A 19,907-nucleotide genomic window follows, 5' to 3' on the forward strand; every position below is an offset into this window, starting at 1 on the left:
TTTTAAACAAAAGGAACATTTATTTCCAGGTTTCAATTGTACAGGTTCATATCAGGACACAGAAACCAAGACAGTAGTTCATTACCTCACATACAGGATTTTTCTGCTGGCAAAACAGAAACTACAAGTTAAACTAAATACAGACACATTGTGCTGCTGTTGAGAGTATAAATGTTTGGGGTACTTAGAGACAGAAAGAGCTACTGGTGATTACCAATGTGTGTGTGTGTGTGTGTGTGTGTGTCAGAGCATTTCTTCTGTCCCTGTGAGTATGGATGAGGCGGGTCGTAACAATTCAGGTGGGATGGACCGTGTGTGTCTCACATCTGCTCTCCCAGGTCCAACACTCTGAACTTATCCTGGTTATAGAAGCAGGCTTTTACCACCCGACCACCAAAGAACCTCCCGTTCAGATCCACCACAGCTAGAAGACAGGAAACAAACATTATTACTGTGCAAACATTATTTATTAACACTACTGACTTGACTTTTCTGTCAGCTTAGGCCAGACAGGTCTGTAATATCACTGCCGATGTATCATTGAGTGAAGACTAGTGAGGAATTGTGTTGTTTTGTTCGTTTGGACCGTGAACAAACATACTGTCATCCTAACACGGTCTATGGGATGGTGCTCCTCTTTGATAGTCTACAGTGTTTTCATCATGGACCGTAATTCATTCTTATCAAAGCTTGAAAAAGCAAAATGTTGTGGCTATCAGAGGCTTTCGTATTTCCTGGTATTCAAACACTGGAAAACACAGCCGGGACATCACCCAAGTTCCCAGGAGTTTCTCCTTCCCGAGAATGTCACAGATAAACAACAACAAACAGTCCTGGAGGCAGAGTTCAAATACACATCCAGTCTACAGTAGTGAGATGGACACTGTGAGAGTTCCTTATCAACACTAGGCACATAACCTCATAGGGGCGTGTGTGTTTGAGCAGTGATGACAAGTATCTATTCATCCTAACACCAATGCCGGGACATTCCCAGTAAAACAGGCACATGTGTGGACAAAAGATGGATACATGTGCAGAGCCGTGGCGTATTGGTAACACCACCCGGCATAAGTCACTTCTCCTCACCGGACACCGGGGTTCAAGCCCAGTGCCCACCTTTCCCATGGTTTCTCTACCACTTGCCTGTCTCCCCCTTTGAATTCCTTACTGTCTAAATAAAGTCAAAACACCTGGAAAACAATAGTAACAATGTGTGTGTGTCCAGTCTGGTATTAGTAGCATTATCTATCCTCTACAGAAATGAATAGGGTGTGTGTGTGTGTCCAGCCCAGTCTAGGGTGTATATATTATGTAGGCCGTGTTTCTGTTCCCTTAGAGGATGTGATGTAACGGCGTGCGTGGAGGGGCAGGGGGTTACTGGGACAGCTGTGATGTAACACCTGGGGGGACAGTCTCACCTGCTTTCTGATCTGGGACAACCCATTTGAACTGGCCCCTGCGTTAGCCTTATTACAGACGTAACAGTGATACACACACACACACACACCCAACAGTTACACACACGTTATACACACACACACCCATTATACACACAAACACCCGTTATACACACACACCCGTTATACACACACACCCGTTATACACACACACCCGTTATACACACACACCCATTATGTTTCACTATATTGGATCACTCCAATATATTGGTATCACTCCGCGGCAGAGGGATACATCCAAAGTGAGGACTTACAGATTTACTCCGGTGTCACGGCAGGGGTCTGGTCCTATATATAGACCCCATGGCCGCGACGCACATTCTCTTTCATTTTCTCAGCAGACGTCCGTATGGTTTGAGGTACAAACTTTCTCAAGTTTGCATGGTAAGTCACTAGTAAGTGTAATATCTTGCATGGAAGCATACTTACTGGCTGTCCACATGGCCAGCCCCTCGAGTGCTCCAATCTCTGCACGCAGTTGATCTGTAGCTTCGCCCATGGTTTGTCGTACTTGTGTTTTGTTAGTCCTAAAAAGAGACGGAGGGTTTCGACCGATTCTGGACCTCCGCAACCTCAATGTGTACTTGAAGGTACTGAGGTTCCACATGCTGTCCCCAGCCCGCGTGTTACAGGCCGTGTCCAGGGACTAGTGGTTAGTGACGCTGGACCTGAGGGATGCGTACTTCCATGTTCCTGTTCACCCAGCTCATTTGCAGTACCTCTGATTTGCTTTCGAAGGGACTGCTTACGAATTCATGGTTCTTCCCTTCAGCCTCTCCTTGGCACCCCGCACTTTCACAAAGTGCATGGACGCTGTCCTGGCTCCTCTCACGTCCCGAGGATTGTTGATCCTCAATTACCTGGACGATTGGCTGATTTGTACCACGACCAGGACCCAGGTCCTGTCAGACAGAGACATGCTCGTGACCCAAATCGGCGGGCTGGGCATTACTGTAAACAACAAGAAGAGTCGTCTGATGCCCACCCAGAGGGTGGCCGAACTGGACTCAGTCCTTATGAGAGCACACCTGCCCACCAGAAGGGTTCAGGCGATCTTATCTTGCTTCGACCACTTTCGTCAGGGTCGGACGGGATCCGTCTTAACCTGCCAACGCCTGTTGGGCTTAGGGCACTGTTGAGGTGGTGCTGTCACTCCTTTCTCTCAGGTGGGGCAGGATGCTGGGGATGTGCCGCTGGGACCTGGTCAGCACAGACGCCTCCCAGATCGTCTGGGGAGGGGACCAAGGGCAGGTCGGTCAGCGACTGTTGGTTACCCCCTTGGAGCGGCAAGCACATCAATACACTAGAGTTCTGAGCTGTACTGCTGGCTCTGCGGTCTTTCCTTCCGCATCTGATTGGAAGACATGTCCTGGTGAGAACGGACAACACCACAGTGATGGCTTACATCAACCATCGTGGTGGCCTGAGGTCCCACCGCCTCTATCTTATGGCACGGGAGCTCCTTCTCTGGGCTCAGGGATGTCTAGCGTCTACGCGCAGCACACAAACCTGGCATCCTGAATGTGGCAGCGGATATGCTCGAGGGAGGGCCTGCCACCTTGGGACTGGAGCCTACATCACCAGGTCGTGCAGCACCTGTGGGACAAGTTTGAGAGGGCGCAGGTGGACCTGTTCGCCTCCCTGGGCAATGCACACTGCCCCCTGTGGTGCTCCATGTCAGATCCACCAGGGCCTCTGGGCTTGGATGCTCTGGCTCACGATTGGCCAGGGCTGGAGCTTTACGCATTCCCCCCTCTTTTTCCCCTGATCCAGGCTGTGCTGGACAGGACCACGATGGCCGAGCATCGTCTGCTGCAGGGTGGCCCCATACTGGCCCAGACAACCCTGGTTCAGCCTTCTCCTGTCTTTGTTGTCTGGGACACCTTGGCAACTGCCCCTGAGACCCGAACTGCCGGGGAAACTGTGTCGTCCGGGACCGCACTGCCTCAGTCTGTGGGCTTGGCCGCTGAACGGCATCAATGGTCCATGTTAGGACTACAGGAGGGCGTAATGAACACCATGCAGAGAGCAAGGGCACCGGCTACAACTGTGGCATACCAGTTGCGCTGGCGGTTGTTCTGCTCTTGGTGCACTGGTATTGAGGTTGTGCCCGAGTCATGCAGGACGCAGTATATCCTCCAATACCTGCAGTCTCGCTTGGATGAGGGCTTGGCAGCCTCTACTCTGAGAGGGTTTTTGGTCACCATATCTGCCTGCCATGTGGGGTGGATGGACAGGCTGGTGAGGAGATATCCCTTGTTCTCCAGGTTTATGAAGGGGGTTTGTCGCCCGCGTCCAGCTAGTACCTGCTCAATGGTGAGCTGGGATCTGGGTGTGGTCTTGGCAGCTTTGGCAAAGCCGCCTTTCGAACCGTTTGAGTCTGCATCTCTGAAACACCTCTCTATGAAGGTGGTTTTCTTGGTAGTGATCACTTCCATGAAGAGGCTGGGTGAGCTCCATGAAGAGGGTGGGTGAGCTCCATGAAGAGGGTGAGTGAGCTCCATGAAGAGGGTGGGTGAGCTCCATGAAGAGGGTGGGTGAGCTCCATGAAGAGGATTGGTGAGCTCCATGAAGAGGATTGGTGAGCTCCGTGCTCTTTCAGTAAGTTCTGAGTGCTACAGGATGGACCCCGAGGGGAGGAGTATATCTCTCCGCCCCAACCCTTCATTCCTCCCGAAGGTTCTGTTTACAACCCCCCGGCAGTGGTGGGGGAGTCTGGGCCTCCCTTCGGCATGTTGTGCCCTGTGTGGGCACTGGCTGCCTATGAGAAGCGGACACGGTCAGTGAGAACAGACCAGCTCTTTGGGACTAAACCTGTAAATCCTCACCTCGGATGTATCCCTCCGCCGCGGAGTGATACCAATATATTGGAGTGATCCATATAGCTCACATAACCGTGGTTACATACGCAACCTTCGTTATACACACACATACGTTATAGTAATACAGACAAACAAGCACACACACATCTTACAGAAACCTCAAGGAAATAGAAACACATAGAACACGTTAGGTTGTGCTGACCTTTGATGGCAGACTCGACTCTCTCAAACTCCAGAAATATCCTCACTGCTTCATCATCTGTCACCTGTGCAATCTGAGGAGAACACATAGTTTAATACATATTATAAACTGGGTGGTTCGAGCCCTGAATGCTGATTGGCTGACAGCCATGGTATATCAGACAGCCGTATACCACGGGTACGACAAAATATTTATTTTTACTGCTAATTAAGTTGGTAACCAGTTTATAATAGCAATAAGGCACCTCGGGGGTTTGTGATATATGGCCAATATACCACGGCTAAGGGCTGTGTCTAGGCTCTCCACGTTACGTCGTGCATAAGAACAGCCCTTAGCCGTGGTATATTGGCCATATACCACACCCCCTCGGGCCTTATTGCTTAATTAGTCAACACAATATGACTCAGCACTTAACCATACACACACAGACAGACTTATTCCTCTCACCTCAAAGATGACACACTTGATGACCTTGCCGTATTTCTCACACTCTTCTTTGGTCTCCCCTTCCAAATCTTCATCCACCTCTCCTCTGCCCACCATGTTCTAAAAACACACACACACACACACTTTATTGGACCTATGCACATAAACAAACACACAAGAATTTACAATAAATACTCATGCACAGACACAAAGACACACATAGCACCCACCCGTAGCAGCACGACTTTGGTGGGGCATTTGAGGATCTCTGTGAGGGGGTTGGCCTCGGACTTCTTGGATGGGTCCACTGATGGGAGAAAGAGAGCAGAACATGTCAACAATAGGTCAAATAACTGAATATATTGGTAAATGTAAACAGGAAGAGACTCAGACTGTAGATTTGACCAGAATGTGGACCACAACTGATGTTTTAACAAAGCTAGTTTATCAATCAGATGATGAGAGGGTTACAGGCACTAACCTTAAACTCAATTAGCACATATTTTCTAGATTATCAACCATCATAATGTAGGCCCAGAATAAATGTGTTTACTAGTTCCATAATGAAACTTGACACACATTGAGATGAGCAAACTGTATAACAAAAAATCTAGAATTTGCCTGTGAAAATTAGACAGTAGGAAATAAGAATAGATGGAGACAGCACAGACATGGGACAACAAGACACACGGGGCGAAACCGGATGTGATGCGTCAAGGTAGGGAGAAAGTGATGTAACAGTGCCAAACCTATTGAAGCCGAGCCCCAGCCTAAAGGCTCAGCTGCTGCCGTCTGGCTACTGGATCCTGGTGCTTTAGGAGAGGAACACACACACACGCGAACACAAACAAAACGGGGAAAAAAAGAACACACACAACTAAGTTCAAATGTTGAAGATTAAAATCATCAATGAATGAAAAATACCAATTAAAAACAGAATCTTGACTGAGGATGACCAAACACACAGCTACAAACAACGTTACAGTAGACAATCCTGGAACTAGAAACCAAGACCATTCATTCTGGGCCTATGTAGTACATGATAAAAATAAAAACATCTGGACAGGCTAATATAACTAGAGGAGACAATGAAAATAAGCTCGTATCCATCTTATCTAGTAGAAAGATCATGAGTATTGGTGTTAAAGAGAAAGGGGGGGGGGTAGATGGCGTGTATATATATGATAAGAAAGAAATCTGAGAGAAAGACAGGAGCTGAGAGACAGGAATGAGTGAGAGAGCGAGACAGGGCAGTGAGACGGCAGAAAGTGGCGTTACTCTTCTCAGTGTTGTCTCCTATGATGATCTTGCCACCCCTCTTGCTGGTCTTCTCTACAGACAGGGCCGTGCTGAGACCCTGCTCGTGTTTGCCCAGCCCCTGGCCCTCCCGGAAGCCATACTTCTGCATGATCTTATGGGCCACGGTCCCTCTGGGGAGACAGGGCCACAACATCAGATAACACCACCGAACAGAACACTGAGCGGCTGCACTATACAGGTTGATGCCATTAGAGGGCCAGTGTTCAGGCTATTTCAGTGTGTTGTGTTTTGAGTTGGGTACGTGAGACTACATAGAACTAATAGGGTATCATACTCACCCCATGTTGGCCAGGAATGAGTTGGTGGGACCGCCAGGTGGCGAGCGGGGGCGGTCGGAGTCCTCGTACATGGGGGGAGGGATGGCTGCTTTAGAACCACGGGAGGGACGCATCTCATCATCATAGGAGTATGACGAGCCTGGAGGGGAGAGACAGACAGTTAACACACTCACCTCATCCTGATCAAGCATGTTGAATGTCATCCTAACATAAAATAACACTGCTATCTACTGGACAAACTCCCCCACATCCCAAACAAACAGACAGACACCAATCCCTTTGTGAGCCATGACTCACTGTCTCTACTATCCACGAGCGATGAGGGTGGGGCGATGGCTGCTCCACCCATACCTAAAAGAGAGACATGGGTAAGAATCAAGGGACATAGTCTAGTTACCACATACAGTCAGACACATTATCCTGACGTAATCACAACATTATCCTAACTCCTTAAGTTAAGAACAAGTCCATCTGCCTAAATAATTGCATATAATAGTGATGATAACTCTGCTGTGAAGGCTCAGTGTGGAGACCAGTGAAACCAGAGGTAGTCTACTCACTCCTTTTCCTCTTCTCCTTCTCATAGTCCTCCTCCTCCTCATCTGACTCTCCTTCTGCCGCGGGGAAGCGGGAGAATCCGCTCGGAGCGCTGCTGCCCTCGTGTCGGTCCTTCCTCTTCCTGGACAGGAAGCACACATGAGGTCAGAACGAAGGACAGAACATGGACTGAAATGATGTGGTCATCGTCAGGTCCATATTCCTACAGTGTGAAAACTTCTATAAACAATACGTCATCCTCAGTTTCCTGAGGGATATACCATTCTAACTTATGTCAACAATAACAACAGAATCCTGTTGAATGTTCTAGAAGTGTAGCTTTGGTGCTGTTCGGTAAGAGGAGGTCGTACTTCTCTCTGTCCTCTATCTCCTTCAGCCGTTCCTGCTCTCTCTGCCTCTGCCTCTCCTCGCGGTGTCTCTTCACCACCTTCTCGTAATCGTTGGGGAACATGGGGTCATACTCATCAGCCAGGGGGATTAGCGCATCCCCCGAGGAGAACCCGCTGGGTGCTGTGTCCTGACACACACACACACACACATAAGTCACACATAATTAACACACATTTCACATGGGATACCCTGACAAATACTTGTGTCACAGAAACACACACAGCCCTCACCTTGAGTCCTGCTGCAATGTGTGGGGGTGTGTCTATTATCTGTCTGTCATCAGCGGAACCTCCTCTCTTTAAGTCAATGACTGGAGCCAGGACAGTACCCTGCTTCATCCGCTGACTCTGAGGGGAACACACACACATCATTCATACCTCTGGATGTGGAGACAAGATTCATAGATATGGCTAGGGATGCTTTTGGTAAGCATAGCTTTGAGTCATTCCTGAAACAAGCTTTCATCAACCTGCGGTGCCATTGGAACCCACCTTAGCCTGAGTCAGAGCTGCCTTCTTTACTTTCAGCTGTGACTGCAGTAGCTTAAAATTCTTGGACCAGCCCTCGGTCTTGGTGTCACTGGTCGCACTCCCGACGCCCATGTCGTCGTAAAGCGACATGGTTCTCTCAGTTTAAAGACACGGGAAACACTTTGGTCACCCCACTTCGATACCGAAGTAACTTTTTCGTTGCAGGTTAGGAGAACGTACGCAGTAAATTATAATACTTTACTTAGTATGTCAGGAGAATTAACGTAGCAGGTTCAGACACTAGGCTTAATGTTAGGAAAAGGGTTAGGGTTAGCGAAAATGCTCTCCTAACCGGCTAGGGAAATGATTTGTATCGTAGTGGCGTGAAAAGAGTGTGTCCCTTAAAAATAGTCCTGGCAGTGGCAGGATAAATAGACCTGTAAATAAAAGCAGTGTCAACAAAAAAATAACGTTAGGTAACTGACATAACGTTAGATAGTTAGAGCTGTCGTTTGGATTGCAACTACACGACCGCACATCACACTGAGCAGACCATTACCAAAGACAGTCCAGTAGGTTGAAAAAAACGAAACACATTGCATTTGTAAGGACGTAGCCAGCTAGCTAACGCGTTACTAACGATCAACAACAATTGTATCGGTCTTTTGTCGCAGAGGCACACTAACAATATTTCCCACAAATAAGACTCAAATACTCACCTTATAAAATATAAATAGTAGCCAAATAAATCGTTGTAATGCGTGAATATGTGCCTTTTTATCAGCACATATCGCTACATAGCTTGCTACATGGACTTCCAAATAGATAGAATAAACGTCATCAAAAATGGTCAACTTCTTCTTCTTTAAAATTATATTAGCGGACCGCAACCAACTGCAAGGTGCATACACTGCCACCTACTATACCGGAGTGTGAGGCCGGTCACAGCCTCCTACTAATCTATTTCCCTTATCTAGCCCTGTGTTTCTGCCTACTGTTCTGAAGTGTGAATTAATTACACTTTGTGACACAAAATGAGAAAGGATAAGGAAAAAGCAAGAAAAATTGCCCTACCAACTATCCCTATACCTATTAAAAACGCACCACTATTCCACTACTTTGCCCTATCTGATCCTACATCATGCAGGCCCGGCAGCCTGGGAGGACGGGACACTATTGTTCAACACACCTTGCACATGAATGAGCATGAGATTTCTGAACAGCCCTCGAAACCATGCCAGGACCATCAGAAGCACCAGCCCCAAAAGTAGGTCCATTTACTACAGGTAAGCTCCATCAGTCCGCACTGTAGTTCTACCAATTTGTTTTACGGCCTCTGCGCACGATACATCATGACTAATCCGATATCTTTGAGCCTCTCTCTGTACCTGGCATCCACCAAATGCTGCACTGTGTTCTCCCCCACAATTACAGCACTTAACTTTCACATCGCTTCCACATTCACCGTAATTACATGCCCCTCCACAGCTACATGTCCCATTCAAAACCCTGCAGTGCATATGGGACAGATTCTCTAACATTGAAACTAAGGAATCCTAGGTGTATTTTTCCTGGTACGACTTTCTCAAACCTCAGCATCACTGACAAGCTTTAACTTCTTTGACCCGCTTTCCTGCTGATCAACCTTTTGGCCTTAATCACTCTGCCTCCCTTCACATTTTCTTTAATATAATTTGTGGACATAGATATTGGGATCCCAGTGATGACTCCCCTCAATCTAGCATAAGCACCAGGGACATGGCTTTTAATCTTCTTCCCATTAAATTTGTCCATTTTGAGAATATTCTCTTGATATAGTCTGTATATAGTCTCACTATTGTTATTTTACTGCTGCTTTTTAATTACTTGTTCCTTTTATTTCTTATTAATATATATTTTTAACTGCATTGCTGGTTAAGGGCTTGAATTTAAAACGTTCCACCTTCTCCACTGCTGTCCCTTCGATGTTTCTGTGGTCTATCGTTGGTTAGTTATAAAAATCTATGACATAGTCTTACAATTGGAATTAACGATTGTATATTGGAATTCAACCAACACAAGCCATGTCTAGCAATTCAAAGGTTGTGTGTTCAAATCCCATCATGGACAACTTTGGCATTTTATCTAATTATCAGCTTTGCAACTACTCACTACTTTTTAGCTACTTCGGCATTACTTAGCATGTTAGCTAACCCCAACTCCTAGCCTCTAGGTTTTTTATTTAACCTTTATTTAATTGATAACGTTAGCGACCTAGCTATACAAAATCGATGGAAATCCACAAATGAATACATACCATAGGAAACGTAACATATCATACTCATTTTAATATTGAAGATTTACATTTACTATGTTACTTCTAACCCTGAGTCCAGGTTGTAACAGTAGATTGAGAATGAAAGTGAAAGTGCCAGTGGAAGCTACACATGTCATGTGGATGAAAGGTTTGCGGCGTTAACACAGACCATAACAAAAGGTCGGAGATGCATATTATTTTCCTGTGGCTCAGTTCATCATCAAAGAGACTTGAAAGTGAGTCCTTTATTTAAACATTGGAATAGCAGGCTCCGGGGTCATGCGGCTGCGTCTCCTTTCCCTCCTTCTTATCGTCAAAGTGTGTCGACTCAATACTGTCAGTCGAGGTCAGTACATTTTGTCTGTTACAATTATGTATAGTAAGGGATAAACGTCGTCCCTTTGCGAATTAATATTTCCTATGTATTTTACAGAACGGCGTTGTTTATCCCGCTTATAGTTGCCAAAGAAATCACACATTTACAGGTATAATCATTTTTTATTCCGTAGATTCTTTTTTAAATAAACGAATGTATACTTTCTCATATTTTGGTTGCTAGTTCGATATTTATGCTCATATAAGTAGGTTTGCTAGCAGCAAAACTATTTATCTAGCTAAATAAGCGACCCAGTCGTTCGTTCGATTAGTTCGTTCTTTATGTTCGGTTGCCATGCTCAGTGGCAACGTTCGTATCCCTTGCTTGCTGCTAGCTACGGCTACAAAACTTGTATTCTGTTGCGTTTATTTACGCGGTTTATCCCACATACCAAATAAAACAATACTATAAGCACACATTTACCGTTAGAAATAACATTTAACCAAATGCTAGTCTAAAAGAAATGGGAGATCATGTCTAGATGCATTTTACAGTGTAGATGTAGTATAAATACTGAACAAAAATAGCTGTCCGGTTTATATTTTTGTTCAGTATAAATTACCTGTCTGAGCTGATGAGACAGTGGATTTCGCAGTCAGATGAAACAGAGTAAATACGTATTTCAACGTCATTGATTTAAAAGGTGGTCATTTGTGGAATAGACACCGGCTAGAATGCGGTTTTAACCAATCGGTATACGGGATTAGACCCACTCGTTGTATAATTCCAAGGTAATGTACAGAACGTCTGCGTTTTATCCCTTACTTACTATTTATTGATTAATTTCACACGGAATAATAACCATATTATGTTTTTTTCTTTCTGCCATTTATTCATGGGGGTTATTTGGGGTAGCAGGTAGCCTAGTGGTTAGAGTGTTTAGCCAGTAACAGAAAAGCTGCTAGATCGAGTCCCTGAGCTGCCAATGTAAAAACAATATGTTATTCTGCCCCTGAACAAGGCAGTTAACCCGCTGTTCCTAGGCTGTCATTGTAAATAAAAATGTGTTCTTAACTGACTTGCCTAGTTAAATAAAAAAACGTGTGTGTGTTGTTGAGGATGCTACTCACCTGTTGGGGGCTGCCATCTGCATAGATTGAACAACACTCTTAAAAGGTGTTATCTAGAATCTAAAAGGGTTCTTTGGCTGTCCCCATAGGATAACCATTTAAAGACCCCTTCTTGGTTCGAGGTAGAACTATCATTCTCTCATACACTCTTTGAAAAAAGGGTTATTTGGCTGTCCCCATAGGAGAACCCTTTTTGGTTCCTGGTAGAACACCTTTTGTTTCCATGTAGAACCCTCTGGCGAAAGGGTTCTACATGGAACCATGACATAGACTGACCAGGTGAAAGCTATGATCCCTTATTGATATCCACTTCCATCAGTGTAGATGAAGGGGAGGAGACGGGTTAAAGAAGGATTTTTAAGCCTTGAGTCAATTGAGACATGTATTGTGTATGTGTGCCATTCAGAGGATGAATGGTCAAGACCAAATATTTAAGTGCCTTTGAACGGGGTATGGTAGTAGGTGCCAGGTGCACCGGTTTTAGTGTGTCAATAATTACAACAATGCTGGATTTTTCACGCTCAACAGTTTCCTGTGTGTATCAAGAATGGTCCTCCACCCAAAGGACATCCAGCCAACTTGACACAACTGTGGGAAGCATTCAACATGGGCCAACTTCCCTGTGGAACGCTTTCAACACCTTGTAGATTTCATGCCCCAACGAATTCAGGCTGTTCTGAGGGTGAAAGGGGGTGCAACTCAATAATGTTCTGTACACTCAGTGTATTTGTGTGTTATTTAGTGCAGTTTCATCAAATCCGTTTTACACATTTGTTTCAGATACTACCAGGTGACCTAAAATAGAGAATCAAATAGCTTGATTGTCCATGTTATTACTATCTTAAATCAACCATAGCCTATGTGTTAGGGTTGTAGATGTAAAGAAAAATGTATGTTTTTAATTAAAAAGTGATGGTCAATTATTTCTTTCCAAAATGGTCCCCAGAGGAAGAAGGCCTAATCACTATTTCCTGTCTGAGAAATGCTGAAAGAAACCAAGTTTCCTTACCCTGAAAGCAGTCTAAGCAGACAGAGGCCAGTTATGGCCCTAAACTCAAACACTCGTAAAAACATGAAAAAGTTATTGTCTATAATCAAAGAATGTCATTTTGGCCATACATTTTTTTAAATGTAAGTTTTAGAAATTGATAGAAAGATTTAAAAAATGTAAATACATTTTGGAGAGATTTTTGAAATGTAAATACACCTGGAACCACCTCAGCGGCCTTGTGGTTAAAGTGTCCGCCCTGAGATTGGAAGGTTGGGAGTTCTACCGAAGACTATAAATGGGACCTATTTCCTCTCTGCTTGGCACACAGCATTAACGAGTGGATTGGGGGTAAGACCCTGTGACAGATTAGGGGGTGTACTTGTACATTAAGAGGCTTCATGCTACAGAAACAGAATATTCGATGCCTGGGACTTGTTATGAATAAAAGCCTATACAGACAGATTGGTAAAAAATATCTGCTTGTTGACAAGATGATAGGGATTCACTGAAGGGAAATATTGACCAACAGAGCATCTTTGAATAGTGCTCTTCATGTACACCTCAAAAACAAACTACGGGTTTTTATGTTTTGAGCTTCTGTGTTGTATATTGAAGTGTAATATTGGGATGTAAACTCAGACTCCATTTCAACTCAACATGGTGCGCCAATAACCATATGTGTGTGAGATGTATACTTTTGATACCATGAAGATTTTTAAGACTACCAAAAAACACCATGGTTGGACACTATTTGACATGACAGGAACCTGCCACATCTGTGGGCCAACCAAATGAAGGCTCTTTTAAAGGCTCTCTGAAATGTAATAGTTAAACATTTTCACACCCATTGTCTTGCTTATATTGTCCTTAAAACACTACTCAAACGTATCTTTCCTCTCGTACTATGTTTTCTACTAACCTTCCAGAGAGACCAGGGCTGCGGTCCAAACGCTTAAAAGACACACCCTATCCCCTCAGCCCTCAAATTATGTGGACACTTCTGAAACGCTTAAAAGACACACCCTATCCCCTCAGCCCTCAAATGATGTGGACACTTCTGATGACGAACCATGACGTTTGACGAGTATACACTTACAGGGCAAGGGGCGAGGGAGGTAGGAATGATTTTTAAATGGACCACCCTTGGCTGGAAATTTGTCACTCGTTCATCCCGCGATGATTGTGTTTTCAGCCACCGGGTGCTTTATATGCGCAACAGTCAATTGAGTGCATGTCTACTTATATTAAATATATAATTATTAATATATTCCTACTGTATGATAGCTAGCAAATTAATTAGCTAACTAACGTTAGCCTGCCTAGCTTGTGAAGAAGGAAAATGTTTTATTTCTCCAATTTCTCAAAAGATAACCAAACAAAAACATATTTACTTTTACGAGACGTGTTTGTGTAGTCATGTGCATTAGTAGCACAATTTCTAACTTATATGCATTAGTTTTTACTTACGCTTGTATGTTGACTTCTCCATTGATGTTGTTTTTAAGTTTTCACAGACTTTTCTTAGTGGATGTACAATGGCCGCGAATTGAATTATGGTTAGTTTCAGGCCTTGGAGTGAACATAATTGTACACTCGCAAAGCTGACTAAAAACGAGAGCTGGGGGGCTTAAGTTGCAAACTTCCCTTGCTTGGCTAATCATTTGGACCGCCCTCCAAGATAGCAACAGGGATTCCCCCAAGGACATAAGGTGAGGATACAGTAAGTGGAAGGGCATAAGGCAAGGGTACAGTAAGTGGACGAAGGTGTGTCTTTTAAGTGTTTGGACGGCAGCCCATGAGTAATGGCAAACATTGTTAAAGCCCCAGTGCAGTCAAAATTAGTTATTTCTTCTTCTGTATTATTCATTATATTATGCTACAACTGAAGAAACTGACACTGTAAAAGTGTGATTTTTTTTTGTGATAATGTGAAATGATAATAGTTGCTAGTTGAAAATACAATCCACAAAATCTTCACAGGACCTCCTAATCAGCAAATGTTGCATGGATGGAGTTTAGGCTTGCCTGGTGACATTACCAGATGGTGTAAGTTAGTTGACCAATAACAAAGAGTTTGAAACCTTTCTGCCAATAACAGTTAATTTTCTGATTACATATCCCTCCCATTAGGTCCCTCCGCTCTGGTGGATTGAGCCACATTGTGGTTAACATTGTTTAGGTGCACTTCCCTCCCCACTCAGACCACTCCCAGACAGTCCTAGCACAACTATTGATTGAAAAATAGTTTTTTGCTAAAAAGCTATTTTTGTTTATTTTGGACAATTTGAGTGGACAACTATTACAGTAGGTACTTAATTGTTAAGCAGAATAATCTGATAATAACATATGCAATGGGGCTTTAGAATGCAGAAAATGCAAAATTGGTCCCCCAAAATGTTCAAATCGCGACTGCGCCACTGAGGCTTTGGTTCCACCCCAGTGTTATGGGAACACACCTTATTTACTTAGTCACCTTCTCATCACCCCTCAGACGTGTGCCCACCCCTGCCTCAGTGGAAGCTCACCAAGCCCCTGAACACGAGGGATAGTTATCAAGAAAACGATTCTCTGCGCTACCAGTGTGTGGATGGCTATGTGAGGAAGGCGGGGACCTCCAATCTCATCAAGTGCAAACGGATTGGTCAGGTTCTTCAGTGGATACCCCCAACACTGATATGCATACGTAAGTAGACACTCCTATGACACATTGAGACAGACAAGCCACACCTATAAGATCAGGAATTCCAATTATGCAATAACTATAGACTATATCTGTAATGCATATCATTTACATATAAAGAGCAGGTATGAGACTAGATATTTGGAACAAACGTGTGTATTGTCTGGCTGATTCTCACATGCTTATTCCAGCTGACCCATCCATTCCAACTACGATAAAACGTGAGTATTGCCTGTCTGTATGCCTGCCTGCCTGTCTGTCTCTGCCAGAGAGAGAAAGAGAGATTTAGGAATGTTGTTAATAAATGCCAAAGCCTGATGGCAGGAAAGGGTTGTAGTGAGTTTCATGTCAGGGGAGATCAATGAGATTAAAGCCAGCAGCCAGCAAATCAAACTTCATTTGCCACATGCGCCGAATACAAAAAGTGTAGACTTTACAGTGAAATGCTTACTTACAAGCATTTACAAGCATTAGGTCCCACCAGAGCGGAGGGACCTAATGGGAGGGATATGTAATCAGAAAATGCTTGTTAAGGAACCAACAGTTCAAGAAGAAGAAAATATTTACCAAGTAGGCTAAAATAAAAAGTAATAATAAAAAGTAACACAAGAATAATCTGTACATGTAGGTGGGGGGCGAAGTGACTATGCATAGGTAACAAACAAACAGCGAGTAGCAGCAGTGTACGGGGGGGGGGGTCAATGTAAATTGTCCGGTGGCGATTTTTATGAATTGTTCAGCAGTCTAATGGCTTGGGGGTAGAAGCTGTTGAGCCTTTTGGTCCTAGACTTGGCGCCCCGGTACCGCTTACCGTGCGGTAGCAGAGAAAACAGTCTATAACTTGGGTGACTGGAGTCTCTGACAATTTTATGGGCTTTCCTCTGACACCACCTATTATATAGGTCCTGGATGGCAGGAAGCTTGGCCCCAGTGACGTACTGGGCCATTCTCACTACCCTTTTTAGCGCCTTCCGGTCAGATGCCGAGCAGTTGCCATACCAGGCGGTGATGCAACCGGTCAGGATGCTCTCGGCATCATTCAAGATTGTTGCTTTTGTGAGAAGGTGTTAAAGTTCACAGTTAGCCACTGTTATGTAAATGACAGCTGAAAAGTACCCATGGAACTTAAAACTCTCGACCCGCTCCACTACAGCCCTGTCGATGTTAATGGGGGCCTGTTCGCCTTGGCTCCAAGTCAGAGCAGGTCCTCGGGAGCCCAGTGAGACACTTCCCCCATACAGGGAAAAAGAAAAGTCCGAGCCTTTTGGGTAAAACACTGGGGTAAATTGTCAGTAGAGAGAGAGAGAGAAAATCATTATCTCTGATATCTGGGAAATGAGCCAATCAGTCAGCTGCACAACGTTTCCATATTGTTACTGTATGGTTTGAACATAAGGCAGTTAAAAAAATAAAGTACAAGTTTGAAAGTACTATGGAAAGCAAATGGAAAGTACCATAGGGGAGTGGGTGCATATTTATTTTAACGCCACAGACTAAAAATAACTGACCGCCGTCTCGAACGCCCCTTAAGTCTACATATCCTCTCTCCTTTCCTCTTCTTGTCATTCAGCACCACTACTTTCACTTTCTCCTATCCTTTTGGGTACCTGATCTGTGTGATACAGTATATGGAAAGATACATTATATGGAACGTTCTGTACATTGCCACGGGACCTAAGGCAGCGTTTCCCAAATTTGGTCCTCGGGAGCCCAAAGGTTGCACGTTTTGGTTTTTGCCCTAACACTACACAGCTGATTCAACACGTGAGGATTAGTTGATTATTTGAATCAGCTGTGTAGTGCTAGGGAAAAACCAAAATGTGCACCCCTTGGTTTGGGAAACGCTGACCTAAGGGAAAGAGTCCACTGACATTGATCAGACTGTGGTTATCAACCGTCTGAGTACACGATGTGATTCTATCTATGATTTGAGCTGTTTCTGTGGCCAACCCCACACTGTGTGCAGGTGTTTGTTTGACTTGGGCTGGGACCTACAGTGCCTTCAGAAAGTATTCACACCCTTTGACCTTTTCCACATTTTGTTCTGTTACAAAGTGGAATTACAATGGATTTAATTGTCATTTTTTGTCAACAGTCATTCAAGGGTTTTTCTTTATTTTTTACTACATTGTAGAATAATAGTGAAGACATCAAACTATGAAATAACACATATGGAATCATGTAGTAACCAAAGAAGGGTTCTATATTTTATATTCTTCAAAGTAGCCACCCTTTGCCTTGATGACAGCTTTGCACACTCTTTGCATTCTCTCAACCAGCTTCACCTGGAATGTAGTCTTGCAGGAATTCCCACATATGCTGAGCACTTGCTGGCTGCTTTTCCTTCACTCTGCGGTCCAACTCATCCCAAACCATCGCAATTGGGTTGAGGTCGGGGGATTGTGGGGGCCAGGTCATCTGATGCAGCACTACACCACTCTCCTTCTTGGTCAAATAGCCCTTACACAACCAGGGGTGTATTTTGTGTCATTGTCCTGTTGAAAAACAAGTGATAGTCTCACTAAGTGCAAACCAGATGGGATGGCGTATCACTGCAGAATGCTGTGGTAGCCATGCTGGTTAAGTGTGCCTTGAATTCTAAATAAATCACTGACAGTGTAACCAGCAAAGCACCCCCACACATCACACCACCTCCTCCATGCTTCACGGGGTGAACAAACATATGCGGAGATCATCCGTTCACCTACTCTGCGTCTCACAAAGACATGGCAGTTGGAACCAAAAATCTCAAATTTGTACTCATCAGGCCGAAGGACAGATTTCCACCGGTCTAATGTCCATTGCTCGTGCTTCTTGGCCCAATCAAGTCTCTTCTTATTATTGGTGTCCTTTAGTAATGGTTTCTTTGCAGCAATTCGACCATGAAGGCCTGATTCCCGCAGTCTCCTCTGAACAGTTCATGTTGAGATGTGTCTGTTACTTGAACTTTGAAGCATTTATTTGGGCTCTAATGAACTTGCAACAGATGTAACTCTGGGTCTTCCTTTCCTGTGGTAGTCTTCATGAGAGCCAGTTTCATCATAGCACTTGATGGTTTTTGCAACTGCACTTGAAGAAACATTCAAAGTTCTTGACATTTTCCGCATTGACTGACCTTCATGTCTTAAAGTAACGGTGGACTGTCGTTTCTCTTTGCTTATTTGAGCTGTTCTTGCCATAATATGGACTTGGTCTTTTACCAAATAGGGCTATCTTCTGTATACCAACCCTACCATGTCACAACACAACTGATTGTCTCAAACGCATTAAGAAGGAAAGAAATTCCACAAATTAACTTTTAACAAGGCACACCTCCTGAAGCTGGTTGAGAGAATGCCAAGAGTGTGCAAAGCTGTCATCAAGGCAAAAGGTGACATTATTTTACCACGTAGAAAATAGTAAAAAATAAAGAAAAACCCTTGAATGAGTTGGTGTGTCCAAACTTTTGACTGGTACTCTATATTTCCACACTAATACTGTGAAAATTATGATAATACCCTTTTAGTGTAGGAGCTGTTTGAAAAGCATGTCTGAAATTTCAGCCTGTTTTGGAGGGATGGCGTTTTGGCCTGCCTGGTGACATCACCATGCGGTAAATTAGTTAATAGACCAATAAGAAAGAGAGTTCTAAACCTCTGCCAATAACAGCTAATTTTCTGTTTCCCCCTCCCGACTCAGACCACTCCAAGACAGTCCTAGCAAAATTGTTGTTATTTTGGTTTCTTTTTAACCAATTCTCAGTAAGTTACTTAATTGTTACCCAGAAATGATTTGATATTAAGCTAAACAGCTGCATTGGACCTTTTAAACACTGTTATTGCACACAGGGTGAGTCCATGCAACTTATGTGACTTGTTAAACAACATTCAATACATTTTTGCTTTTAACAAGGCACACCTCCTGAAGCTGGTTGAGAGAATGCCAAGAGTGTGCAAAGCTGTCATCAAGGCAAAAAGTGACAACTTTGAAGAATCTCAAATATAAAACATATTTTGATTTGTTTAACACTTTTTTGGTTACTACATGATTCCATATTTATTATTTAAAAGTTTTTGTGTCTTCACTATTATTCTACCACGTAGAAAATAGTAAAAAATAAAGAAAAACCCTTGAATGAGTAGGTGTGTCCAAACTTTTGACTGGTACTCTATATTTCCACACTAATACTGTGAAAATGATGATAATACCCTTTTAGTGTAGGAGCTGTTTGAAAAGCCTGTCTGAAATTTCAGCCCGTTTTGGAGGGATGGCGTTTTGGCCTGCCTGGTGACATCACCATGCGGTAAATTAGTTTATAGACCAATAAGAAAGAGAGTTCTAAACCTCTGCCAATAACAGCTAATTTTCTGTTTCCCCCTCCAAGACAGTCCTAGCAAAATTGTTTCTTTTTAACCAATTCTCAGTAAGTTACTTAATTATTACCCAGAAATGATTTGATATTAAGCTAAACAGCTGCATTGGACCTTTTAAACACTATTATTGCACACAGGGTGAGTCCATGAATGTGACTTGTTAAGCAACATTCAAGACATTTTAGCTTTTCGTTTTAAATTAACTTGTAAACATTTCTA

At 43.8% G+C, this 19,907-nt stretch overlaps 2 protein-coding genes across 6 annotated transcripts in view; one reads left to right on the top strand and one right to left on the bottom strand.

Annotated features, from left to right (window-relative positions):
• On the bottom strand, positions 1-11,178 carry LOC139534038 (splicing factor 45-like). Of its 2 annotated transcripts, none has more exons than XM_071332689.1 (13): positions 11,158-11,178; positions 7,945-8,360; positions 7,684-7,800; positions 7,414-7,580; positions 7,066-7,184; positions 6,803-6,856; positions 6,506-6,644; positions 6,186-6,337; positions 5,657-5,719; positions 5,138-5,214; positions 4,929-5,027; positions 4,482-4,554; positions 1-424 (listed from the first exon to the last, which is right to left on the bottom strand). In XM_071332689.1, the coding sequence occupies exons 2-13, from the start codon at positions 8,071-8,073 to the stop codon at positions 321-323; spliced, it is 1,293 nt and encodes a 430-aa protein (XP_071188790.1). In that variant the 5' UTR covers positions 8,074-8,360; positions 11,158-11,178; the 3' UTR covers positions 1-320. The 2 variants fall into 2 exon arrangements, with proteins under 2 accessions (XP_071188790.1, XP_071188789.1); XM_071332688.1 differs by lacking the exon at positions 11,158-11,178 and adding an exon at positions 8,643-8,845.
• The window catches only part of LOC139534041 (interleukin-15 receptor subunit alpha-like), a 22,560-nt gene continuing 12,595 nt past the window's right edge, over positions 9,943-19,907 (top strand). For 2 of the 4 annotated variants that reach the window (XM_071332692.1, XM_071332693.1), the window contains exons 1-3: positions 9,945-10,565; positions 15,148-15,339; positions 15,528-15,557. In XM_071332692.1, coding sequence (XP_071188793.1) covers positions 10,499-10,565; positions 15,148-15,339; positions 15,528-15,557 — 289 coding nt within the window. In that variant the 5' untranslated portion in view covers positions 9,945-10,498. Of the gene's footprint in view, positions 10,566-15,147; positions 15,340-15,527; positions 15,558-19,907 lie in introns of all 4 variants that reach the window. The other 2 variants (XM_071332694.1, XM_071332695.1) reach the window with 2 other exon arrangements.

Source organism: Salvelinus alpinus, chromosome 11 (assembly GCF_045679555.1).
Source record: "Salvelinus alpinus chromosome 11, SLU_Salpinus.1, whole genome shotgun sequence".
In the NCBI taxonomy this organism is placed as follows: Eukaryota; Metazoa; Chordata; class Actinopteri; order Salmoniformes; family Salmonidae; genus Salvelinus; species Salvelinus alpinus.